The sequence below is a fragment of the Talpa occidentalis genome, unplaced genomic scaffold, assembly GCF_014898055.3.
Source record: "Talpa occidentalis isolate TD23 unplaced genomic scaffold, MPIMG_talOcc4v2.1 talOcc4.7, whole genome shotgun sequence".
Classification (NCBI taxonomy): Eukaryota; Metazoa; Chordata; class Mammalia; order Eulipotyphla; family Talpidae; genus Talpa; species Talpa occidentalis.
The window spans coordinates 77,410,896-77,438,040 of NW_023605083.1; the positions used below are offsets into that span (position 1 = coordinate 77,410,896).

At 37.7% G+C, this 27,145-nt stretch overlaps 1 protein-coding gene across 3 annotated transcripts in view; it reads right to left on the reverse strand.

Annotated features, from left to right (window-relative positions):
• Positions 1 to 27,145, reverse strand: part of LOC119231826 (contactin-associated protein-like 3) — a 218,772-nt gene that overhangs the window by 76,646 nt on the left and 114,981 nt on the right. For 2 of the 3 annotated variants that reach the window (XM_037493608.2, XM_037493607.2), the window contains exons 6-10: positions 26,935 to 27,119; positions 25,342 to 25,485; positions 22,430 to 22,691; positions 17,185 to 17,331; positions 7,467 to 7,632 (exon numbers count right to left, since the gene is read on the reverse strand). In XM_037493608.2, the coding sequence (XP_037349505.1) occupies positions 7,467 to 7,632; positions 17,185 to 17,331; positions 22,430 to 22,691; positions 25,342 to 25,485; positions 26,935 to 27,119 (904 nt within the window). Of the gene's footprint in view, positions 1 to 7,466; positions 7,633 to 17,184; positions 17,332 to 22,429; positions 22,692 to 25,341; positions 25,486 to 26,934; positions 27,120 to 27,145 lie in introns of those variants that run through there. The other variant, XM_037493609.2, reaches the window with a different exon arrangement.

Genomic DNA, 27,145 nt, shown 5'->3' on the forward strand with positions numbered 1-27,145 from the left:
TTTCAATGTCATTCTTCAAAGAAATAGAACAATTATTGATGAAATTCATATGGAATCACAAAAAACCCCGAATAGCCAAAGCTCTCCTGAAAAAAAAGGAAGGGAATGGAGGCATCACACTGCCAGACTTCAAACTATACTACAAATCCATAATCATCAAAACTGCATGGTATTGGAACAAGAACAGACACACAGACCAATGGAATCAAATAGAAAATCCAGAAATAAACCCACAGATTTATGGTCAACTAATCTTTGACAAAGGAGCAAAGAATATGCATTGGAGCAAAGAAAGTTTGTTCAATAAATGGTGCTGGGAAAACTGGGTCACTACATGCAAAAGAATGAAGCTTGACCACTACCTCACACCATACACAAAAATCAACTCAAAATGGATTAAAGAACTAGACATAAGACCTGAAACCATAAAATATATAGAAGGAAATATAGGTGAAACACTATGTGATTTGTACATCAAAGACATCTTTACAGACACATCACCCAAAGCAGTGATAGTGAAGGCAAAGATAAACAGCTGGGACTACATCAAATTAAAGAGCTTCTGCACAGCAAAAGAGACAATAACAAAAGCAAAGAGAAACCCCACCAACTGGGAGAACATTTTTGCACACAACACTAATGATAAAGGACTGATCACAAAAATCTGCAAAAAGCTGATGAGACTCAACAACAAAGAAAATAATCCCGTCAAAAAATGGGCAGAAGAGCTAAAAAGAAACTTCTCTGAAGAGGAAATGCAAATGGCCAACAGGCATATGAAAAAATGTTCAACATCACTTGTAATCAGGGAAATGCAAATCAAAACTACAATGAGATACCATCTTACACCAGTGAGAATGGCACATATTAAAAAAACTAGCAATAACAAGTGTTGGCGAGGGTGTGGAGAAAAAGGAACTCTTCTGCACTGTTGGTGGGAGTGCAAACTGGTCCAACCATTATGGAGAGCTGTGTGGAGATTTCTGGACCTACTAAACATAGAGCTTCCGTATGATCCAGCAATTCCACTCCTAGGTATTTACCCAAAGGACACAGAAACATCAATTCCAAAGAACACCTGCACCCCTATGTTTATAGCAGCACTATTTACAATAGCTAAGCTTTGGAAACAGCCCAAATGCCCCATAATAGATGACTGGATTAAGAAGATGTGGTACATATATACCATGGAATATTACTCAGCATTCAAAAAAGATAAACACATGCAATTTGCAGCAACATGGATGGTGCTGGAAGGGATCATGCTCAGCGAAATAAGCCAAAAAGAAAAAGAAAAATACCGGATGGTCTCACTCATAGCAGGAATCTAGAAAACTTAAATAAGGGACCAGAAAAATGAACAACTATAAGAAATCGAAAATCAAAATCAACAAAAAACTGTGAACCAGAGACACTTTTTGGGGAGTAAGGGGCAGGAGGGAGGGATTGGGGTCAGAATGGGGGGGTTGCAATTGTATGAGGAATATAAAAATAAAATTTATTATAAAAAAAAAGAAAAAAGAAAAAAGAAAAAAAATTAAAAAAAAATCAACAAACAACTATGAACCAGACACTCTATGGGGGGGCAGGGAAAGGAGGGCTTGGGGTCAAAATAAGGGGTTGTAATTGTAAGGGGGATATAAAAATAAAATTTAAATTAAAAAAAAGAAAACTACAAAGAAAATCCAAGTAGAGATGTTCTATGTTCATGTATAGGGTATCTCAACATTGTTACGATGTCAGTTCTTAACTTGAGTTATATATTCAATTCAAACTTTATCATCATTGCACAATTGACTTTGTGGATATCGACAATTTGATTCTAATGTGTATGTGGAAAGGCAAAATATCCAGAATAGTCAAGGAAATATAGAAGAAAGAAGTCAAAAGACTGAAACTACTCCACTTTGAGACTAATGAAGTTACAGTAATCACGACCATGTGCTACTGGTACAAGAGCAAACAGATAAATGGCATAGAAGAGGGATTCCAGAAACAGATTCATAAAAATACATTCAGCTGACACAGACGATGTGTTTTTAACAAAAGTAACTCAAACCAGATAAGAGACCTAAATGTAAAATGCAAATTATTAAACTTCCAGAAGATAACAAAGGAGAAAATCTAAGTGATCTTGGGTTTGGTGATGACTTTTCAATGTGATCCATAAAAGAAAAAACATAGTACATAGTAATATATACTTCACTAAAGTTTTAACAAGTGAGATGCCACAATCTCCATGATACATAAGTTTTATTTTTATTTTGTTTATCTGAATTATATTATGGTTTATTCAATTATCTGAGGGAAAAATATTTAAAGTATCAGTGTTAGTGATTTCTCAATCTGATTCCTAAAGGCATCACCAGTTTGACCCAAATTGTGATGCAAATTGGATAGATATGTTTTTGTTTTCCTTCTCTTAAACTTTCCATTAACTACTAAGATTGACATCCAACATATACAAAGAACTCTTAAAACTCAACAATAAGATGAACAAGCATTAAAAAAAAAAAAAGGCAACAGATCTAACAGATACCTCACCAAAAAATAACAGCAAGAAGGCAAATAAACATATGAAAACATGCCCAGCACCGTATGTTATTAGAAAACTCAAAATGACAGTGAGATATCACTCCAGATCTATCAGTGTGGCAGAAATCCCAAATACTGACAACACCAAATTCTGGTGAGAATGTAGAGCAACTGTAACTCCCAATTTTTTGCTGGAAGGAAAGTAAAATAGCATAGCTACTTGAGAGTTTGTTTGGCAGATTTCTCGTAATACTAAGCATACTTTTAACATATAATCCATCAGTGGTTGATCTGAAAACTATGTCCACATAAAAACCTGAACATCAAAAAAAAAAAAAACATGAACATCATGTTTATAACAGCTTTACAACTACCCAACACTTGGAAGCAAATAAGATGTCCTTTAGCAAGTGAATAGGTAAATAAACTGGTACATTCTGACAACAGAATATCCAGCATTTCAAGATGATAAGACATGAAGGAACCTAAATTCATAGTCCTTCTTACTGTTCTGTGACATGCACACCTGTGACCTCTCTGGTATTGTCAGTCTGTCTATAGAACTAGAGTGGCAACGCCAGCCAGGATGATGGGATGGAGATGGGGTGAGTTCATCCTACGTACGTCACAAGCATGAAGTGGTGGTGACCCTCCTAGATCTGGTGTGAGCATGTGTTCCCCACTGGTGTGCTGGTCTTAGGTTCACAGAAAATGATCAAGGCTCAGGGGGCTGTGAAGATGAAACCGGAGTCCATAGAAATGGTAGGGGTTAGAGTTCCCATGGAGCTTCAGGAAGAGAGTTGGGGAGATAGAGGCTGACAGGTCTGAGTCTTCTGGTTCCTCTGTTTCCTTGAGGAAATGCTGAAGATGGAGAGCCATCCCCCACCATCCAGACCCTCTGTGACTGTCAGACATGATCCTTGAGCAGTATTCCAAAATTGAAGGCTGAGAAGGTTGGGGAAGTAATCATATCTTTATCACAGAAAAGACCAACATCAACTTAAAGTAAAATGTCTGGGTCCTGGTCAGGTCATATTTCCTATCTTGTTAACTACATAAATTTAACTGAATTCTAAATGTCACACAGAAGCTTCTCACATAACTATTCAGTATCCTCTTAAGCTCAATGTCTTTTTCTCTCAAGGAGGAATAAGAAATTTCAGGTTACTTCTACTCTATAGTGATTACAACTTTGCTACTTGGGAGACAGATGTTGGAAATAAATTCCATTTCATTCTAAAGGACATACCTAAACTCTTCCCTGCAGGGCCTTACAGTATCAAATTCTGTGCCAAAACAAGAAAGTGGGCTTCTTAGGAAAACAAAAGGTTGACTCTTCAGCTCCAGGGATTTATGAGCAGTCCAAGCTGTGCTCCCTTATGCCCACTTAGTGACTGCTGCCCAATTAGCCTTTTCTTTAATAGCCATGAATTCTACCATGCCCAAAGTCAGGTTCTGTACCTTGAGATTTCTGCTTTCCTGGTGGGCTCAAACTTGCAAAAACATGCATAAGGAGGACCAGAGAGGGAATAAAGCAGGGATGTGTGGAGAACATGAGACTGGCACACGGACTCTGCTTACATACAGGCCAGGCAGGGGGTTGGTCTGAGCAAGTGTTTTTGGGAATGGAGCTTATGACTCCTACACACCCTGCAGGGCCAGGACCCTTCAGATCAGGACTGATGTGCTGGCAGGCAACTGGGATTGGAACAGTGAGCAATACTTTGACCTTTGAAAAACTGCTAAGAGAGCAGAGCCTTTAACTAGGAGGAGAGCCAATTCAGACATTTCATCAGGTATGTGTAGGACTATGATGGTAGACAGAGTGCAGATCTAGAGTGATAAAAATAAACTCAGATTACTAGTGGGAATTCAGTTATGACAGATAATGCTGATGAACCATGGGGTGAATGGGCAAGATTTATCAAAAGATTACGTAGAAGATCCTCTTGTCCACAAAAAGTGAAAAACAGGCATCTGATATACAAACTCAAGGAGATCCTATGTTTAAGTTTCTTTTCAATTTGACAATGCTTCACGTTTATGATCTTCAAGATATCTCGAGATTGGGCCTCCCCTGGTGGCGCAGGCGGTTGAGTGCAGCACTATGAAGCTGTCTGCAGCCTCTGCAGTGTGGGTTCCATCCCGGTCGGCCGGCGAGGGTCCCACATGGCACAGCAGACCTCTCATGTCTCACCCGCTGCTCCCCTCAGCAGTGTTTTCTGTCAGTCTGCCTGTTCTGTTCCCCGTTCTGTTCTGTCTCTGGTGAATCCTCTCACCCTCCTGTGCATCTGGCCTGTACCCCAGTCTTAAATAAATAAATCTTTAAAAAAAAAAGTATCTCGAGATTTGAAAACTGAAACTCTTTGACTGTCTTACCAAAAATTGTTCTTCTTTTCCATCACTACTCCATAGGATGGTATCACCCTTTACCCAACTGTCCAAGCCAGAACAAAAGGGTTATTCCAACTTCTCCTTCACCATCACCCCAAGGCATGCAACAAATCAATTTTTGATTCTGCTCATTGAATCCATGTAAATCATTCAGGCTTTTCTATCCCTTAATTCAGGCTATCTGTCACTTCTCACAGCTCTTTACCTGGCTTCCTGGACTCTTATTACCCACACCTTCTCTCTCTGCCACCCACACCCAAGTTACCTTCTATTTGTAGTCAGAGTGTTACTCAAATGCACAAAAGGCATCCACAGATCCTTGTCCCAAAGGACCAGGAGTCTTCCCTGGAAAGTGCCATGGGAACCAAAGGAAGAGAGTACTCTGCCCATGTGTCCTTGTTGAACCAGCCCCCAGTGGATTTCAAAACATCTTTTCAGAATCTTTCATTTGAGTCAGGAATGCTACTATATAACATTAATTATTAATTCTCATGCCCAAAGGATAAAAATTGTAAAACTTCTTGCATTTTGATAATAAATCTCAGCTCCACATGTGGACTTGCTCTGGGGGAGAAGGAGGTGTTCTTGGTAGACAGGTGAGCTGGGTGGATGGCCAGGCACAGGGCAGTGCCAGGAGAGGGCCTACAGGGATGTTTGCTTGGACACATTTTCAAGTAAATCCATATGATGGTGCATTGGACATACATAAAGTTGAATAAATATTTTTATTACTCAAGAGCAGTGGAGAATAAGTACTGTTTTTAAGACTGTAAATCACACACACACAAATACAATTAGCAACTTTGTAAGTCCTCCAAAGTACAGAGAGTTATTCTCATATTCACTTAGAGAGTTGCCATGAAATTCAATTTTTGCTTAAAGAAGTTAACTTAGTGTCCTACATGTCTCCATAGATCAGTACATATTTCTGAAAATCAGTTTTGTGAGTCATATTGAAAACCTTTTATCTTTCATTTTTTCTCTTAGATTAAAAGACTTTTATGCAAAAAGAGGCATTGTGGATTCCTTATGTAAGAGAAATATTGTGATCTCATCGTAGTTTGAGAGAGAATTCTCTAGTCCCTAAAATACTTTCTGTGAGCTTCATTAATTGAAGTGACCACTCTGAGGGGGCTGTGACCACTGACCCTGCTTCCCATGAAGGCTGCCCCCCGGGTGGTTGGTGGTGGGCCCTACCCCTCAAGGAACACCTCTAAGCCTTTTCCCAATACCAAGATTCAGGATTCTAGAGTTTCCTGCAATCATAATTTATAGATGATGTCAGTTTCTGAGCAAAAAAAAAAATTAAGAATCTGAAAATCAGAACTGAGAGTTTTTGACAAAATTCTTTGAATCTCTTTTTCTCTACAAATGAATAGACTATGACAATATAAGCATGAACATCTATTTTAAAAAATCAAGATCTCACAAGTCAATATTTCACATACTGGAAATTGATAGTTTTCTAATAATACAGGGCTAAATTGCATTTTTAACTTGTGGTTTATTGAATAGGACATGGGGCTCCAATTAGTGTCAAAATTGGAATAGATTTACTCCACAAATACTGTCAAGTGTGAGTGAAGATATTTCCTGTATTTGAATGTGTGAGAATGGCAGAAGTGTGTTCATTAATTCAACAACAACCTGCTGCACTCCTACCACAGGGAAGGCATGAAGCTATACATGTCACATCCAAGAAAACTGGTGTTATGCCTAAGCCATCACTTTAGCCAAAAAAAGTAAAAGACAGCATGGCTAATAATATAACTTGAATACATTTGCAATGCTTGGCAATTTTAATGTTTTTCTTGTAAAAAAATTATTGCTGTAATGTTGGTTTAAAACATGACACAGGTTTCAGGTGAACAAAATTATAAATCAACATCTGCACGCTTTGATGGTGGGGGCAGTATGAGGACTCACATCTGCAGAGGTGTGAACCTATACCCCTGAAATAGACACAGTGTTGTAAACCATTGTTACCTCTATTAATATAATTTTAAAAATAAAAAAATCATTCTAATGAAAAAATCAACATCTGTATATATTATATTAGTATAGTATTGCCACCTAAAGTCTAGTTTCCATCCTTCACCATATGATTTTCCCCATTTACCTACTCACTTCCCCCTTTCCTTCTTGTAACCATCTACTTCAGTGAACTGGTGAGTATGTAGTAGCAGTGTCTCTCCGTTTTTTATTATGTTCACAACATAAATAAAAATCCCTGAAGCCCCAACCTTTCTCAAAAGAAGAGTTACTTTTTATTTCCCCTGTAGAAAGGAGTGTGGACTAAAAGAAACTGACCACAAATGAGTTTGAATTACTTGTTTCTATAATTCATTATCTCTTTCCAGGAGACTAATGTATCTATGCAATGGTATATTTATCAAAGTATTTGTGCTTGTCAACATTTACAGTCATTAATAATTACAGCAGCATAGAGAGGATTCTGTAAGAATTTAGTAGTTTGGGAGCATACAAACTGCCAAATGATTGAAAACAGGTATTCGAAATACCTGGAATCGCCTTACCGGTCCGTGAGGCCGCAAGTGTCTATCTGGAGATCACGGAAACTCCCTAGCGCCCCCTGCTGCACCGAAATGAGATCCACTGCCTTGCTGTCAAAAGAGATGAGCCGGAGACATCCCTGAAATGCCCCCAGCGGACTTCTACATCCTGAGTCACCGTCAGGGCAGCCTGAACACAGGGCATGGAGACATACATAGGAGAAAATAAGTTACGTCAAAAATATTGCACATTATTTATTACAGGAAATAATGGCTGAATACGATTCCATTGTATATACCTCACATTTTCTTTAAGCATTCATCCATTGATGGACACAGGTTGTTTCAAAATCTTGACTATCATAAATAATGCTGCAATAAGGATGGGGGTATAACTGTCTTTTTCAAGTTAGTGCTTTCATTTTGTTTGGCTATAGACTTAAAAATCAAATTGCGAGATCACATAGTAGTTCTATCTTCAATTTTTTGAGAAGCCTACATATTGTTTTCCAGGGTCATTGCACTAATTTTCCTTCACACTGATAATGCACAAAGGTTCCTTCTTCTCCACATTTTCACCAAGACTGTTATTTCTTGTCTGTTTGCTAACAGATACTTTAACAGGTATGATGTGATATCTCATTGTGATTTGATTTGCATTTCCCTGATGATTAATGTTATTGAGCATTTTTCATATACATGTTGAACATCTTATATGTATTCTTTGGAAAACTGAGTGTTCAAATCTTCTGCCCCTTTTGAAATAAGATTGCCTTTTTGTTGTTGTGATTAAGATACATCAGTTCTTAATATGTTTTGGATATTATCCATCGTCCAGATATATGATTCACAAATATTTCCCCCAAATTCAGTACCTTGCCTTTCCATTTGTTGACAGTTTTCTTTGCTGCACAGAAGCATTTCAGTTTCTTATTTTCCTACTTGTTTATTTTTGCTCTGGTTGATTTTGTTTTTGGTGTGAGATTTAAAAGCCATCATTGAGGCATGTCAAGGAAATTACTGCTTGTATATTCTTCTAGGAATTTGATGGTTTCAAGACTCACACTAAGTCTTTAATCCATTTAGAGTTAATTCTTGTGAGTGGTGTAAGACCCTGGAGGGGTTTTATTCTCTGCATGTGGCTATTCACTCAATGCCATTTATTAAAGAGACTGTTCTTTTCCTATTGTAGAGTCTTGGTTTCTTTGTCATAAATTAACTGATCATATATGTTTGAGGTTATGTCTTGGTTCTCTATTCTGTTCATTCATCTATATATCTGTTCTTATGCAGTATGATTTTGACTGGATTACTACTGCTTTATAATATAGTTTGAAATTACAGAATGGGATGCCTCCAAATTTGTTCTTTCTCAAGATTGCTTTGGTTATATAGGGTGTTATGTAGTGCCATATAAATGTTGATTTTTTTTCTATTTTTATAGAAAATGTTACTGGAATTTTGATAGGGATCATCCTGAACTTGCAGATAGTTTTATGTATTATGTAGTATTGACATTTTAACAATATTAATTCTTCCACTTCATAAGTATAGAATATTTTTCATTTATTTGTATCCTTCAACTTCTTTCACTAATTTCTTGTTGTTTTCAATACAGAGGTCATCCAGCTATTTGAACAAACTTATCCCTATGTATTTTATTCTTTTTGATGCAACTGTAAGAACAATTATTTTCTTAATTTTTCTTTCTGACAGTTCATTATTAGTCTATAGAAACACAACAGACTTTTGTGAATTGATTTTATACCCTGCAACTTTACTGAATTTATTATCCCTAATCCTTTTTGTTGGAGTCTAAGGTTTTGTACCTGTAACATGATATCATATTGAAATACTGATAGTTTTATTTCCTCCTTTCAATGCATGTTAATTTCTTTATGTTGGCTAAATGCTTTGGCTAGGACTTCTAATACTGTTGAATAAAATTAGCAAAAGTGGGCATCATTGTCTTCTTCCTGATTTTAGAGGAAAAATTTTCAGCTTTTCAACATGAGTACATTTCATTGTTTTGTCTTATAAAGTTTCATTTATATCATTTCCAGAATAACAGTTTTCTTTTAACTTACTAATTATTTATCTTTTTGTTTTGTATTTTCCAGTCAGGTAAATGTGGAATTCTTATGTTAGTAGTTATAGCATGGGGTTTGAATCTATTTCATGAGTTTCTTATTTTTAAAATCAAATTGAAGAAACAATCTTAAATATTTTACTTATTGTACTTGTGTGGTTTTCACTCAACCTGTTTTGTACTCTCATCATGGTGTCACTGAGACATGCACTTTCAAGGAGCAGCAATTGACATTCAACCTACATGCTAGCTTTCTATTTAAGGATTTTTGAAGGAAAACAGGATATGCCACCTCAATGTATGATCTTTGGCATGAGGATTAACTGGAGCTGGTTTTAAGAAAGAGCAGACACAGGGAAAAGCTCTAAAAAACAAAAAGTTACCCTTTTATAAGACAAAATTACAATGATAAGTGGGATCTCTACTTATATATCTGTTTCTTTGCACAACAAAGATGAGGATGATCAAACATCTAGAAACCTTAATCAATGGATAAGTCATGGAGGTAACTCTTACAACAGCCACACTGTTGTTTACTGGCTCCCTTCACCCCTAACATCTTCTTTTGTCTTTATCTGGAGGTGGGGTTTAAAGTGATCACTTGGATTATCTGGGGAGTTACTTAGTGTTACTGGATATGTCCCATGTATATAAGGAGATATACAGTAAGTAAACTTCTGTTTGCTTTTTTCTTGTTGCTCTGTTTTTTATTACAGGGAAATCTCAGCCAAAAAAAAAGCTAGAAGGGTAGAAGGAAGTTTATTTTTTTATCCTACATTTCCATAAAATGCATGTAGTTTACTTTTTCTTTTTCTTTCCGTATGTGAAAAGTTGACATGAGTGGAGTCATCTTAAAAATGGAGCCAGGGCAGTCACAACAGAGAATCAGCTTCACTCAAATTATTTGAATTAGGTCAGATCTTTGAACTGGACCAAAAAAAAAAAAAAGGTTTATGTTTTAAGAAATTATCAAGAAAACAAATGTTCGAAAAATCATTAAAATCAGGCGCACCGATGATTATGAACTTTCTGTCTCAGGGTAGAATCAGTAACCAATATGTATAGTCAAAAATAATTTAAATTTGTTACCACCAATTATTCCTTTTTTTTTTTTTTTAAAGATTTATTTATTTATTTATACAAGCATTGGGTACAGTCAGAGGCACGGGAGGGTGAGAGACTTCACCAGAGTCAGAGCAGACAGCAGAGCAGGCAGACTGAAGTACACTGCTGAGGGGAGCAGTGGGCAGCAGGAATGGTCTGTGCGCCATGTGGGACCCTCGCCCGGGGGCCAGGGATCAAACCGGCGCTGCAGAGGCTGCGGGCAGATTCGCAACCCAGCACTCAACTGCTGTGCCACCGGGGAGGCCCCAATTATTCCTTTTTTAAGACATTGACCTTATGCATTCTTTTCTTTCCACAAAAAACTTCAACACTTTTGTTCCTCCTTGGGACACTATTTGGGTTTCTATCCGACTTTGTGCTTTTCCTCATAATCACTTCCTAAACTTTTAGGCTTTAGACCTTTCTATTCTTTACAAACATTAGTGAAAACAAGCCAAGGTTTGCATCAGGTCAAAACCATTACTGGGCACAATGAAACCTCACAAATTCACTTCACAGTGATGATGTTATTTCAAATGACATGTGACATCATGAAAACTACCGCTTCCTTTTATGGATTCCTTTCTTTTATAGATTTCTTGATTTGTGTGAAGATGCATACATTTCAGCTTGGAAGCAAATTTCCGAAGGGTTGAATATATTTGGAAGAAACATGATATATCTTTACAGGTGACTTCCACTTACAACACTTAGCAACTAAGGACTCTAGGATAAGGGAGAGGGAATATTACATCAATAAATAGTTTTATGGAATCATTGTTATTGCTCCTTTTCCGTTTATCTTCCTTTTCACTATACTATAAGTCTCAAACTCATTTATTTCTCTTAGGAATGAAACTAAACCAAATTCAGTGAGTCACAGGAAATCTTTCTGGAAGTAAAAGTGTAATGAAGCAAAGACCAAGTCACTTAGAATTTCACCTCCTCAGTTATCATAGAGGTCAAGAAACAAGGGGGACGGGCCTCCCCTGGTGGCGCAGCAGTTGAGCACTGGGCTGTGAAGCTGCCTGCAGCCTCTGCAGCTCTGGATCAATGCCAGGCTGCCAGCGAGGGTCCCACATGGAGGATCCCACATGGCACGCATACCTCTCCTGCCTCGCCCGCTGCTCCCCTCAGCAGTGTACTTCATCAGTTTGCCTGTTCTGCTCCCGGCTCTGGGTCTGGTGAATTTACTCTCACCCTCCCACGCTTCTGACTATACCCAGTGCTTATATAAATAAATAAATAAATCTTAAAAAAAAAGAGAGAAAGAAACAAGGGGAACCAGGTCCTGAAATGACCTCAGCCTGGGAGAGGCTTAGGCCTCCGTGTAGAAGATTACCCCAAACCTTGGTGCTGGAATGACAGAGGCTCTTTCATCGATGACCTAATTTGTGAGGGAAAGTGTAAATGATTCTTGTTGGTAAATTAATGAAACATATCAATCACGACTGAGGAAGTCATAGGTTAAGTACCTCTGAGGATAGCAGAAATTGTCACTTCATGTCACCACAGCAGAAGAGGTCATCAGGTGAGACTTCATTACAGAGTTATAGATCTCCTGGCCTGCTGATGCTTCATACAACACACTTGGGCAATTCTGACTATAAATTACTATTCCCTAACTTAGTGGTACAAGTAAGCTATTAAAGAGGACCAAGATTCCCTAAAAAGGAATATATTCAGTGTTTGGCATTCTACTATCCTTAACAACAGGCACCAAAAATCTGTGTGCAATATACCCTTGAAGAACAATTTACAAAAAAGCTCAGACTGAGAAAAGCAGGAAAGGAAAAAGAGATACTCGTGTCACAGAATTCTAACGGGAAATACAAAAAGTACTACTTTTTCAGTGGGTGCCTTTCATAGTAAGAGCCACACTCTGACACTGCCAGACGTGGCTTCCATGGGAGACCAGAGAATGTGGTTCATACCTGCTGCCTTGTCATAATTTTGGATGTCATCTCCTTCATTCACTAAAGTGTTCTGGTTTGGATAATAAATTACATGTTCACTCTAACTGAAAGAGCAAGGCACACCAGTATACATTTATGCTAAAGTATTGTAATAAAATCTAACTGACAAGGTAATATAATAATTGGGAACTAGAAGATGAAATTTCATCTGGAAGTGATGGGTAAGGAGGGCTGGTGAGTGTGACAGCATTTGAGTGATATTTTCCTTGAAAACCCAAATATCATAAACTGGTTTTCACAAGAGGACCCTGGGACACATTTTATTAGTTCAAAAGTTGCTACAGAGCAAGGATTAGATAAAGTGAATTATCTTGTCAACATCTGGTACTAATGGACACCAGCTAAGAAGCTGATATGTCCCTCTTTACCCAGGACAGATTTGAAAAGTTTAGTGGACCTTGAAGATGGCAAGGTACTGAGCAAAGGAACCTTTAGCTGCACAGAAAACTTGCAAATATAGCAAATCTATTGAGAACCAGAACTTCATGTCTACTGCTCCTTGACCCGCTTGTTATGGTTTTCCTTAAATACAAATAATATGCACCTTTTTATTCAACGTCAGTAAACTGGTGAGTTTTGTTTATGTTTGTTTTAGCCTGGTAAAGACATTGCTTGAGCTTTTTAAGTAGCATATATTCTTTCTCTAGGGAAAAAAAAAAAAGGATGCTGTTTTGTTAGCATAAAATGTAAAATTGACCTTGTTAGTTTCAATCAGTGGTTGAAACTGTCTTGTAGAAATCAACTGAGTGGTTACAGCTATGCTTAGAGAGGTTACTCTGAATTTACACAGAAGGTAGGAATAAAGTGCTGTGATTGCAAGTTCTCAAACTATTTTTGCCACTCAGTATCAACATACAATTACAAAGAAGAAAAACAAAATTGTATTGGAGAGAAGTCATCTTGCTCTCTCATGCAGTGTTTCCAGCCACCTCAGTTACAGTTGCTTATTGGAAACTATATTACTAGGAAATTTCCTGCATATCAACACAATTTTATGATAATAAATGAAAAAAAATTATTGCGTCTTTTTCTTTCAACACATTGACTCCAGATGGTCAGGGTCCTTTCATGGACATTAGTGGATCCAAACACTGAGTCTGTGTGCACACCCTTTGTCTTGTTGTGATTCATGAACATTCATTCAACTTAACAACTGAAGGATGCCACTAAACCACAGCACATGACTACTTCCTCACTAAATTAATGATACATATTAGAAAAGTCAGTTTGCACATAAGGATTATTTCATTCTAATGTATTTTTTTAATTTTTTTTAAGATTGATTTATTTATGTGTACAAGAACAGGGGTACAGGACAGAGGTGCGGGTGGTGAGAAGACTCACCAAAGACAGAGTGGGGAACAGAACAAGCAGATTGGCTGAAATACACTGCTGAGGGGAGGAGCAGGGGAGTCAGGAGAGGTCTGCCATACCATGTGGGTAGCTCCCTGCCCGGGGAGAGAACCCCTGCTGCAGTGGCTGCAGATTGCTTCCTAGGTTGTGTCTTTACCCTTGCTCCACCAAGGAGGCCCCTAATGTATTTTTTATTTAGACAGCATTGGCTTAAAATACTCTGTGTTTCAGAGAATCTCTACCTTCAGGTGCTAGCACACCACACCCACCACACCCACCACACCCACCGTGAAAATGCCAGTCCATTGTGCTCTCTCCCTCTTTGCTCTCATGTCTCCCCTCCTCCCCTGGCCTGTAGCCCCAGCTCTACATTCAGATTTCTAGGGTTAGTTATTAGTTTAGTTCGGCTTTATATGACTTTTTGTTTTGTTTCTTTATATACCATATATAAGTGACATGGCCCAGTATTTGTCTTTCTCCTCCTGACATATGTCACTGAGCATAATCCTCTCCAGTTCCATCCAAATTATCACAAATAACAAGCATTAATCTTTTTATAATAGTTGAGTAATACTGTATGTATAGGAGCCTCCCTGGTGGTACAAAGGGTTAAGCACTGCACTATGAAGCAATCTGCTGCGCAGACTCTGCAGCTTGAGTTTGATCCCCGGCTGGCCAGGGAGCAACCCACGTGGTGCAGCAGACCTCTCCTGACTCCCTGCACCCCTCAGCAGTGTATTTCAGTCAGTCTGCCTGTTCTGCTCCCCATCCATCTCTGGTGAATCCTCTCACCCCCACTCCCCCACCCCCTCCCACCCCTAGCATCTCTGGCCTGTACCCCAGCTCTTGTATGCATAAATAAATAAATCTTTAAAAAAAAAAGAATTGTTTAAAAAATATATTGTATGTACATACCACATCTTCCTGACCCACTCATCTGTTTTTGGGCAGTTAGGTTGGGCATTTATGTTTCTATTGTTTGGTTATTATAAATAGTACTGCAAGGAATATAAAAGTTTACATAACCTTTCAAATTAGTGTTTTTGTATCCTTTGGACAGATACCTCGGAGTGGTATTGCTGAATCATATGGTAGATCCACATAAGGATAACTTTAAATTCACTGGCATGGAATATTCATAGCATATTTTATAATAGCAACTGGATACAATCAAAATGACTATCGATCACACAATGGAATGCATCCAAAACCATACAGTAGTGAAAATTATTAACTTTACCTATTCATATTCATGATTGGATCTCAAAAACAAGCAAGTCACAGAATATACAAACAGTAGTATCCTTTATAAAGTTAAAAGCAAGGCAACATAAAATAATGTATCATTTAAATCTACATACATAGATGATAGACTATAAAGAAAAGCAGTAAAAGAGTCATTTAAAAATTCAGGGTAATAATTCCTTGAGGAATGAGAATCTGAAGGAGCAAGGGAAGCTTCAAAAATACTGTCATGACTCTGAACAAACATATTGTTATGTTTCTTCTTACATATGAGGAGCTGCACCCACATATATTCTTTTAAGAAACACTAGTAGTATCTTTTTAAATATATGAATATGTTCTATTTCATAGTAACAACTGATTCTTATCTCATTAGCCTGTAAATGTTTTTGGGAAGTATCTACATTCAGGTAGCTAAACAGTTCACATTCTGAACACATAGAATGTTCACATATGAAAGGTAAATATGTGATTTGGAAATTTTTTTTTACTTTTTTTGAAAAGATTTTTTTTTAAATTTGTATCATTAAACAATAGAGCAAGGCTCTTCTTCCTTTACCTTGGAGTGCTTTGAAATCTTTTACCTTATAAAGTACAGCACTTGGATAAATTCGTTATTTGGTTTTAAAGGAATTTGTTCCTCTGTGGAGCCATGAAATCCATCATAAGTGTAAAAGTTAAAAAAACTATCTGGGTCAGAAATGCACCACATTTAGAAAGTAAGGAGTGAGAACAATCAGATATTTTGAGGTTGCTGGCACTATTTCACCCTTTACAGTAAAGGCTGCTTTGGGGGATTTGACAGAATAAATGTCCTGATTCATGGTCGGTTTGCTTGTTGTCAATTCTTAGGGGGAATGCTATGCTTTCTTGTTGGGCTGTCAAGCTCTCTCCACCATGCTCCCAAACTTATTTTAGAAAGAAAAAAATAAAATGCTAAAAAGGGTTATGTCAAGAAGTGCCTTGAGTTAAGATTAGAAATGAGTGTTACTATTGATGTTCTGTAGCCCCCAAGGCTCAGATCTGTTCGCTCAAATGTCCCAGGAACAAAAACTCATCATGCTCATAAATATCCCCCTCCCTGGCTAAAAGGGTCTTGGATAGACTCACTCAAAGAATCTCATAGACAAGCATGCCATTTACTATAGTTGAGTGGAAACTGCCTGGTGCTGTCTTTGTAAGATGCATCACCATCAACAATGAATGAAATAGTAATAGTCATTAAATCACACTCTTGCTCTGTTGTATATAATGGTGCCATTTTGTATAGACTGAGGGAATAGAATATTTCTTGAAAGTACAACAGACATCAGAGGGTCTTGTGAAATACAGAGTCTGGTTCAGGGATGGCATATCTGTCTCTCCTACAGGTTTCCAGGAGATGCTGTCAGTGCTGCCCATGGACCAACACTGAGCAGTCTGGCTCCTGGCAGAAGAGCAGCCAATAGATAGAAAGAAAAGAACACTAACATGTAGCAATAAAATTTGTGCACAGAACCTGAAGAAAAAAGTTATAAAGGGCATTTGGCATTAGGAAAATTCCCTATAGCAAATTATTGAAGGCAAGAAATGAAGAATTATGGTTCTCAACATTGTCTGCACATAGAATTACCTGGAAAAGATGACAAATTGTGTTGCCCAGGTCTCAGAAGCAGTTAAGTTAGAATCTGTGGGGAAGGTGTGAGGTATTTGAAACTGCCTGGGTGACTGCAACAGGCATCAATTGTTGAGAACAAACATCAAATTTAAAACAAATGTTATTATATGCACACCTAATATTAGATCACCTAGAAGACTTGCATGCTACACCATAATTTATCATCATTTTCCACTCAACATTAGCATTAAATATAACTGAAAGACAGAAATAATTCTTCAGTATTAATTTTCATTTAAAAATGTTGGTTGATTAAAAGCAGGGGCCGAAGAAATAAAGATGGTTTCATTGCTGATGAAGCCCCTTCTTTTCACTTACCCCCCAAATAATAGGTGTCACCCAAATCAATCTGCCCTTGCAGGGAGTGAGACATGGACGCTGCATCATCATCCACCATCACAATCAGGTTAGTCCTTTTAGTGGACAAGGACACAGAATGCCACTGCCCATCATCTAGTGCAGCACCTGGAGGTAAACAAAACGGGTTAAAAGAGTCCTCCAGAAGACTCCAAAGAGGGCAAGTTCTTGAAAACAACAGAATTCAAATCTTTGACTACCTGCCAAACACCACCATGAACTTCCCAGCTCTTGGACCAGCTGCCAAAGACACCATACATTCACCTGATTTTGAATTATGTGCCAAACTGCACTATCAACTCACCTGATCTTCGACCGACTGCCAAAGGAACCATGAACTTCAGCTGAATTTACCCAGGTCAGGTAGCTGTTTGAGCAATGGAAAATAGCCTGCAGACAGGTGGGGCCCCTCAGAGAGACAGAAAGGAGAGGGCATATTGGGGCTTGTGCTAGGAGGTTCTACAGAAGTGAAATGGCACAATGATGACTTTTATCTAGGGGCGAGGTGTTACCCATATCACTGGGAGGTAGGCCCATTGAGTGAATTTTGTGGGTGCAGAGAGTCCACTATAGTCATGGACTAGCCTTTCTGCTTCCTATTTATTTTAATATTTTCTAATTAAAATTTTATTTATTTATTTTTAATTGAGGTAATATTTGGATGCCCACACCAGGTATTGCCCCTGTAGTCTACTTTTCATTTATGTTCACAAAAGTTATCACATTCCATTGGAAATACTATGGTTTACATGCTCCCTTCACAGGTTATTTCATTTTCTCTTCACTTAATTTAAGTTGGAAAACTACAGAGAGAAAGGAAAGAAATCAGAATGAAAGGGGCAATGAAGAAAGAAGAGTGGAAATTCCAAACATTTGGCATCAGAAAGTGGAGTATTATTTTCTTCCTGTCCGAGGGCCACACAAAAATAGAATTTCGACAACTGGCCCTGAAGAATCCTGAAATAACAAGTTTACAGTGACATGGCATAGGGCACATTGCAGTCTCAACTAGTTAATACTCAGAGATATTGAGAAGTCTAGGTATTTTCTAAAATAAGTTATAAAAATAAAAACTTCTGGGCCTCCCCGGTGGCGCAGCGGTTGAGCACTGGGTTGCTAAGCTGCCTGAAGCCTCTACATCGCTGGTTCGATCCCCAGCTGCTCCCTGGCCACCGGAGGAGGCGTGCCACATGGCACGCAAACCTCTCCTGCCACCCGCCGCTCCCCTCAGCAGTGTACTTCAGTCCTTCTGCCTGCTCTGCTCCCCGCTCTGGCTCTGGTGAATTCTCTCACCCTCCCGCGCTTCTGACGGTACCCAGTGCTTGTATAAATAAATAAATAAATCTTAAAAAAAAAAAAAGCTGGCACTGACCATTTAAAAAAAAATAAAAAAATAAAAACTTCCTTTTGCTTTTGTATAGGATCATTAATTTTGATAAACTAAAATACATTGTTTAATAGTCTATAAATAAGAATTAAAAAACATAAAAATTAATTTAACAAAATGTAAAGTTAAAAAAAATTGTATTAAAGTGTGTGTGTGTGTGTGTACACACCCTCGAACACTATGCAAAAATGGAAGAAGACTGGCAGGAAATATTCTTAAATGGTAACCTTAATTCTTGGTCAAAGAAAGTGTGTTTATTTCATTTTATGTCACTTTTACATTTTCTGTATTTTCCAAATTTGATATAGCAGAGGGGAACCCATGTCCAAAATTTATAGCTATTGTATTATGTTTAATAACTAACATTACGGCCTCCCTGGTGGCACAGGGGTTGAGCGCTGGGTTGTGAAGCTGCCCGCAGCCTCTACAGCGCCGGTTCAATCCCTGGCCACCGGGCGAGGGTCCCACATGGTGCTCAGACTCCTGCCACCCGCTGCTCCCCTCAGCAGTGTGTTTCGTCAGTCTGCCTTTTCTGCTCTCTGCTCTGGCTCTGGTGAAGTCTCTCATTCTCCCGCATTTCTGACTGTACCCTGTGCTTGTATAAATAAATAAATAAATCTTTAAAAAAAAACAAAAACAACTAACATTAGTCCCTTCAAGTCACTGTGTCTTGAATCCCTGAGCTGAAACATGTATTTTTTTCTTTAAGTGATGGAGTTGGGATGGTCACAAATGCCTTAACTGCTAGGTGACGCCAGCACCTCCTACAGATGTATAGGTCTTACAGTGAGGGAAAATCCAACACGAAGAGATAAATCAGTTAACAGTTGGTGTCTCAGGGTACTTGTCAAGATAATTTTTGCTAGCTAGTTTCTACTCGGTTATTTTGTGGAAATGGCTCCCAAGTTTCAAAGACGAAAACTAATGTTTGTTTCTTGCTATGGCTCCAGCCAGGCTGGGTCTGTGTCCTCAGGTCTTCTGTGCCCCAGGTGTTAGTTTTTTTCAGAGCCAAGCCCCCCCAGCTCTGCCTCCTGGCTGAGAGGAAACAGCAATTAACAGAATCTTGCTTCAGTATTTGAAACTTCTACTCAAACATGGCATGAAATTTCTACAGAAACATGGCACTCACATTCCATTAGCCAAAATTTAGTCAATGGCAAGTGATTATGTTCCTCCCTTCTACAGTCACTGCCACTCCCATAGTAGACCAAGGGCTGCAAATTTCAGTTAAACAGGGGCAATGTATAACTGAGATCTTTAGAAATTGTCTTAGTCAGAAGGCAAGGAGGGCCTATAAACACTCATTTAAAAACAAAAAATGATGATTGCTTGAATTTTTTTGATGTCATGAGTATACTAATGAATCCACTTGACTATAAGCTGATCATCTCATGGGCTGCACCATTATATTTAAATAATATGTCTTACAAGTGATAAACATAGAGACTTGGTTACAGCCCTTTCAGATCAGAATTTGACCTGCCAGAAATAGATGTTAGTACTTTATAGTCTACTGAAGATATTAGCTCCAAGGAAAATATGGCCATATAGCCATTAGAAAGTCAACCAGTCATATTTAACTTAATTCCATATTTGGGTATTTTTATTCAACCAATGATGTAAATTCATGTTGCTTAAATGCTCTTCAAAAAAAATTTTTTTTTTGTAGAGACTCTGTACATGGGCTTAAGTGCCATCTGTAGGAAATAGCTTTCTGACATGACCCAGAAGGTATAAAAGACTATAACTTTGTTTTTCTCAAATTGTTAAATACTAGTTATGAGACATCCCAGCATCCACTCCCAGGGAGAAGAGAGTTTTCAAGTGACTGCAGGTCTTTGTCATGTAGCATGTACTGAGTACAATAAAAATGCTAGTCTCTTGCTTTTTGTTTAGATTTGTGAAATCAAAAACATCTTCAAGGACTCAACATTGATTTCATTCATGAAAGATAATGAGAAAATCTGAGAACTAGAATATGAAGGATTGAGGTTAAATACTTAAAATATATATTGACACTGAAATAGAGTTCTGAAAAATGTTTTATAATTCTATAGCTAAGAGAATAAACAACAAAAATATCTAAATGTTCCTTCTAGTTTTGTCATTTGTTGTATCTCTCACAGGGCAAACAGTGTATCTGTCAGTATAATGACCACATCCATTTAAAATCTGACACTAATGTCTAATGTTTAATTTTATTTTGTGAAATATTTTCTCCCTCCCTCTTTCCCTCACTTTCCTCCTAGCATTTCAAATTTTTGTCTTCTTCCATCCTTCCCTCCTTATCTATTTCTCCTCTTTCCCTGGTTCTCTCCCATTCTCCCTCCTCCTATATCTAGCACATAGAATAATTTATGGGAGAACATTCAGAAAACATTCCAAAATATCTCCTTCGATATGTAATAGATATCACTTGTCTAAATGAATTTTAGTAAAATCAATCATTTCAATTAAAAAATAAAATGCCTGCATTTATGTTCACCTTTTTATTATTACTGTTATTTTATTTGATATAAGTTGGTTTACAGCAATGTATATGATTCAGGGGTATAGGGTCACACCTCCTTAGATGTATGTTATCACACCACACCCACCACCAAAACACCCATACTCCTCCACCATAGTTCATCAGGTTCCCACTCACCAGTGCCCCTCCCTCACCCTCCTACTCTGGTTCTCTCAATTATATAGTCAGATTTCTGTTTAGTTTTTTGTATACTTTTTTCTGTTCACTTTCTGTATCTATACATTCTTTTTTTTTTTTTTTAAATATTAAATTTTATTTTTATATTCCCCCATACAATTGCAAACGCCCCATTCTGACCCCAATCCTTCCCCTCCCGCCCCCAGCCCCCAAAAAGTGTCTCTGGTTCATAGTTTTTTGTTGATTTTGATTTTCACTTTCTTATATTCATTTTCCTGGTCCCTTATTTAAGTTTTCTAGATTCCTGCTATGAGTGAGACCATCCGGTATTTTTCTTTTTCTTTTTGGCTTATTTCGCTGAGCATGATCCCTTCCAGTGCCATCCATGTTGCTGCAAATTGCATGTGTTTATCTTTTTTGAATGCTGAGTAATATTCCATGGTATATGTGTACCACATCTTCTTGATCCAGTCATCTATTTTTTGTATCTATACATTCTAATTGTAATCTCTTGTTTTTCTTTAGTGTGTTTTCAAATCTTCTTACATCTGATAAAAGAAGAGATGGTTTCCAGACAACACTACTGTCAAAGGATAATAATGGTCAAGAGCAGGTAGATTTTGTAGTTTTGATTTGTGCTACTATTAAGATGATTCTAGTTCTACCACAGCCCTTTAAACCCCTCATACCCTAAAGGCCTCAATCTGGAGTTGGGGAGGCAGGGTGTAAGGGTTGTAGGATTAGTTTGGAAACAGTAAGAGTCACTGGGCTGTTACTGACTCACAGTATTGACTTAAAATAGTTTGAAAAAAAAATATATATATATATGTTTATAAGGCAGTTAAATCTATGTTTTTAAGACTAACTAGAATTAAGCTAAAGTCTTCTAGTAATTCAAATTTTCCACTACCTTCTAACCATGAAGTTGCAAATAAGTTATTTTTAAAATTTTGGATAATTACACTAAAATTTTTCATACTGACTCATACAGCAACATTCTGTGGTTAATCTATTTCAAAGGAAAATGGAATTTAATATCTTCTACTAGAATTATGAGTATTTTATTGATTTAATCATTCATTCATTTTAGAGATTACCAATCTTAGTTTTACCCTTAAGGCTATTACAATGATGACAAATGGCTATTATCATCTAAGAGCACATGTTCTTACCTACTGTGGCATCTCTCACTGGATGCCCAGGCTGGGAGAGACTCAGCTTGAGTTTTCCATCATGTAGAATAAGACTGAGAGTAGTGGACCCATGCTGAAGCGAAATGGTCAGCAAAAGACCCACTCTGTTCCATGTTCGAAACTGGAAAGCGATGGACACTTCCTCCTTCCTGGATGTGCCTGGCAAAGCCAAGTAACTCTTCGGGCTCAGAAAAGTCACAGGGACCGTTTGAGGGTGTGAACAGAAGAAGGAAACATTTCCCTGTGAATATAGTGAATGTATTAGGAAAGCACAAGCGTATGGCTGACATATCATTTAATTAGCAACAAATTTCCCAATATTTACAGTTTCTTATTAACGTCTCAGAAAAGCAGTTTTTAAAAATCAGGTTTTGCCATATTTATCTTGTAGTTACCTCAAGGCAAACTTAGGTGAGTCTCTTAGGAAATTTCCATCTCCTTCATTTCTCAGTATTTGCAAAATAATGTCTAGCCAACTTTTTCTTGGGCTTTATGTTGGACAAGGGATACAAAAAATGAGAGATTTCCTCCTTCAAGTTTCTAGACATGTTTAATTCAATGTGAAGACCAACATCAAGGAGAACCTACTCTGGGAACTTTTTTGGTACTTACTTTGATTATGCCAGCGTGATTGCAAGTTTGTCACTCAGATAACAGCTACATTTTATTCCAAATAGGAGGTGTGTTCATGCATGTCTGATGAAAAGGATGTGTGCAGAATGGGTGTCCCAAAGGCAAGCTGGCTGCCTCTCAGAAGCATTCATAGGCTGAGGGGACTGGGGAGGTCACCCAGTCAAAAGTCTGTCCTGCCCAGCAGAAATGACTTTATTTTTATACAATTCTATTTTTTTTAACACCTTTGTCTCTAGGCTATCTTTTTGTCCTTAGAGCAAACTTATCTTTAATAATAATGCTTGGATGGGAACAACTTAATGTAATTCCAGTGCAGATCTCTAAAGGAATTTTCCCTCAGATTAGATAAATTTTGATAAATTTCCTATGGAAGAATATATTCATTCAAATTGCCCTGTCTCTTCAATCTAATATGCAAATAAAAACAGTGAGATGGGACTTACCAGACACTAAAACATAGTAGAGTCAATGCAATCCAGTCAATGTGATATTGACATAGGAACAGGAATATCAATATGACAAAATCATTAATCCACAAAAGAGCTGAGAATTTGCATAGTTAATATGTAATAAAAGTTATGATTCAACTGTGTGCTAAGAAAGTCTGGGTTTGTTACTTCACTATTACTAAATAGTGCAGGATTAGAAATTGGTATCTGTAAGGTAGGATGTAGAAATAATCCTTATCATATATCACATAAAGAATGAATTACAAAGATTTATTTTTTAATTTAAAAATAAATTAAAATAAAAATGGGCAAAGGGATAGGAATGGATAATGATCAGAAAAGCAAATCCAAATGGATCACAAAAATATGATTTCATTCACCTGTAATCACATGAACATGAAGTAACAATAAAAATTAATTCATATCCACACAACTAGCAAAAGTCTATGAGCTGGACAACAGCTATGTTTGGGTGAGATGTGATGGAGGAATTTTCTCATACATTGCTGGTAGATAGTGTTATAATAACAGTTTTGGGGAAAGCAGTCCAACAACATTTATTAAAACCTGAAACTATATAAAAATTTTGATCAAGATATTCTCTTCCCGGAACTTTATCTCATCAAAATAAAACTCCAGTATCTGAAAATGCATGTGTAATTCTCTGTGTGTAGTGGCAAAAAAAGCAGATAAAGCAAATGCTCTGAATAGGAAATGATCAAATAAGCAACAGTACCATTCTGATCCAGAACTATCCATGTTGACTGATAATTTCGTCAAGGCATTGCTGATTCAGATAATCGAGAGGGAGAAATGCTTATACCCATGGTCCCATTTTTTTTAAAGATTTCTTTACTCATTTATTTATTTATACAAGAACTGGGGTACAGGCCAGATGCGTGGGAGGGTGAGAGGATTCACCATAGAGCGGGAGGCAGAACAGGCAGACGAAATACACTGCTGAGGGGAGCAGCGGGTGAGACAGGAGACGTCTGCTTCGCTATGTGGGACTCTTGTGGCCGGCTGGGATTGAACCGGCGCTGCAGAGGCTGCGGACAGCTTCACAGTGCAGTACTCAACTGCCTGCGCCACCAGGGGAGGTCCCCGTTGTCCTATTTTTTTTTTAAAGATTTTATTTTATTTATTTACACAAGCACTGGGTACAGTCAGAAGCGCGGGAGGGTGAGAGAATTCACCAGAGCCAGAGCGGGGAGCAGAATAGGCAGACTGACGAAGTACACTGCTGAGGGGAGCAGCGAGTGTGGCAGGAGAGGTCTGCGTGACATGTGGGACCCTTGCCGGTGGCCAGGGATCGAACTGGCGCCGCAGAGGCTGTGGGCAGCTTCGCAGCCCAGCACTCAACCACTGCACCACCGGGGAGGCCCCTCATGGTCCTATTTTTATGAGCAATGGCAAATGTGTAGATAGATGCACTCATGTATATGTATGTGAATATGTGTCTATCAATTCAGAGGGACTGAACATGGAGAGACAAACATAAGTTTAGTAACAAGATGACTAGGTGGGAGGGCCTGCTGTCATGTGGGGAGAAGGGAGAAAGGAGGAAAAGAAAACTGAGCAAAAAAAACAAGCACTGTATTATAAAGTCTTTCTATAATCATACTTGAACATCTTTTTAAAACTATGCCTGTTTCCAAATATATATAAACATTAAATCAAATATGAATGAAAATGTATATATTTAATGTATATGTATGTGTGTGTGTGTTTGCAGAAGTGATATATTTTAAAACTGACATAATCAATTACACCTCCCTTTTCTCATAAACTACCATGTAGATTTCTTACCATAATGAGGATCTGTGGTTTGTGTTTCTTGGATAAATCAATAATATCCACTCCATTGTAATAGATATTTTCGAGACAGCCATAAAAGTTTTTGTGTGGGAACACCACTGATTTCCTATCACCAGGAATCCCTCCAAAGCTGATCTTAGAAAGAAAAAAAATGACATAAATAATATTGTTTAATGATTTTCTGATTATCTGCCTAAAACATTTATGACTAGCAAGTATAGTGATAATTATCCCAATTTGGCATTATTTTCCATTATTAATTTTAGATGAAGTTTTAGGTGCAGTTTTATTTTATCTATTTTATTTAGATAGATGGGGTTAAATACACGTCATACAATTTGTTTCTCTTATGGATGTGTCATTTTTGGTGATGGAAAATATCACAACTTTATTTCCATGGCAAATCTTAATTTATATCCCAATGTAGCCAATTATGATGACATTCTACTTTATAAATGTCTCCAGATTTCAGAGCTTTGGCTCTACCAGGACTCTGATAGGTTAGAATAATACTGTCACTGATAATCTCACTCAAGACCAGAATCTTCACCTGGCGTCCTCTCTTGAAGCCATTTATATACCAAATAAATGTTGAAATTTTCTAGACTCTTTGAAAGATGTTCTGAGAAAATTAAATATATGTAGGTAATATGCTGCAGATATTGCTATCACTTTCAAAATTCCCCCAAATAGTATTTTGAATATTGTGAGCCAAATGGCCCTACCATTTACAAAATCAGGTTGGAATACATGCACCAGATGGGGACACTAGGAACTCTGGGGAGCTCAGCTTGGTTTTAGTCAAGCTCCAATCAGATTGGTCCATCCTGAAGTACATCCTGGAGCCTTATATAAAAGGGAAAATCCAGATCCCTGCCCAGACATGACCTGCATTGAGGTCAGAGCAAGTTCCTGGGCTGGAAGGCTCTGAGGAACTCAATGGGGCTAGAGGCAAACTGCACTGAATGTCCCTCAACAGGGCTGGGTTTAATAATTTAGGGGGCTCCGCTTCAAAGGCCTTGCTTCAGTTATGTTTAAGATAAAGAAATCTCCAACGTTTACAGCTGCTCATAGCTGTATACCAGATGCTCTACAGAAGAACAGTCCAAATGAATAACTTCAAAATGGTGCTATTGTGTGGATAGTTCTTTACCTATAGAGTTCTTCAATTTAATGACCACTTACTCTCATGTAAAGACTAACATGTAAGGAATAAAACAACTCAAGGGCAAGTGCATGCATCTACCACTGGGCAATTGTCATGCATAGGAAATATTCCATCATAATTCTGACTTGCTAAGAAAGGGTTGTTTCTGTATGTAGTAGTATCTTCTAAGTTTATATTGTATTTTTTATTGAGGTATAATTACTTTAAGGTATACCACATAATGATTTGATGTTTGTACTTATTATGAAATGATCATCCTACATGGTAATTTTTTTTTCTTGTAATGAGAAATTTTACTATCTACTCTCTTAGTGACTTTCAAATCTAATACAAGGAAAGGACATTTCTCTATTTACCTAGAAGATTATATTGGATTCAAATGATAAATCTGTAACACTTAAAAAGTCATTTCACACCTCATAATCAAGATCCAAATAGCTGGACTCGCCCTTCTCCTGGAAATGATGGGTGTGCCTGTCCACGGTGAAGTTGACCTGTGTGTTGAGGAGCTCGATTAGGACGGAGTGCCAGTGCTGGTCATCCAGCAGGCTCCCCAGAGTGAGATTCATAAGGGCATCAGTGTAGGGTGGATTGGCATTGCCTAAAAAGGGAGGAAAAGTAAATGAA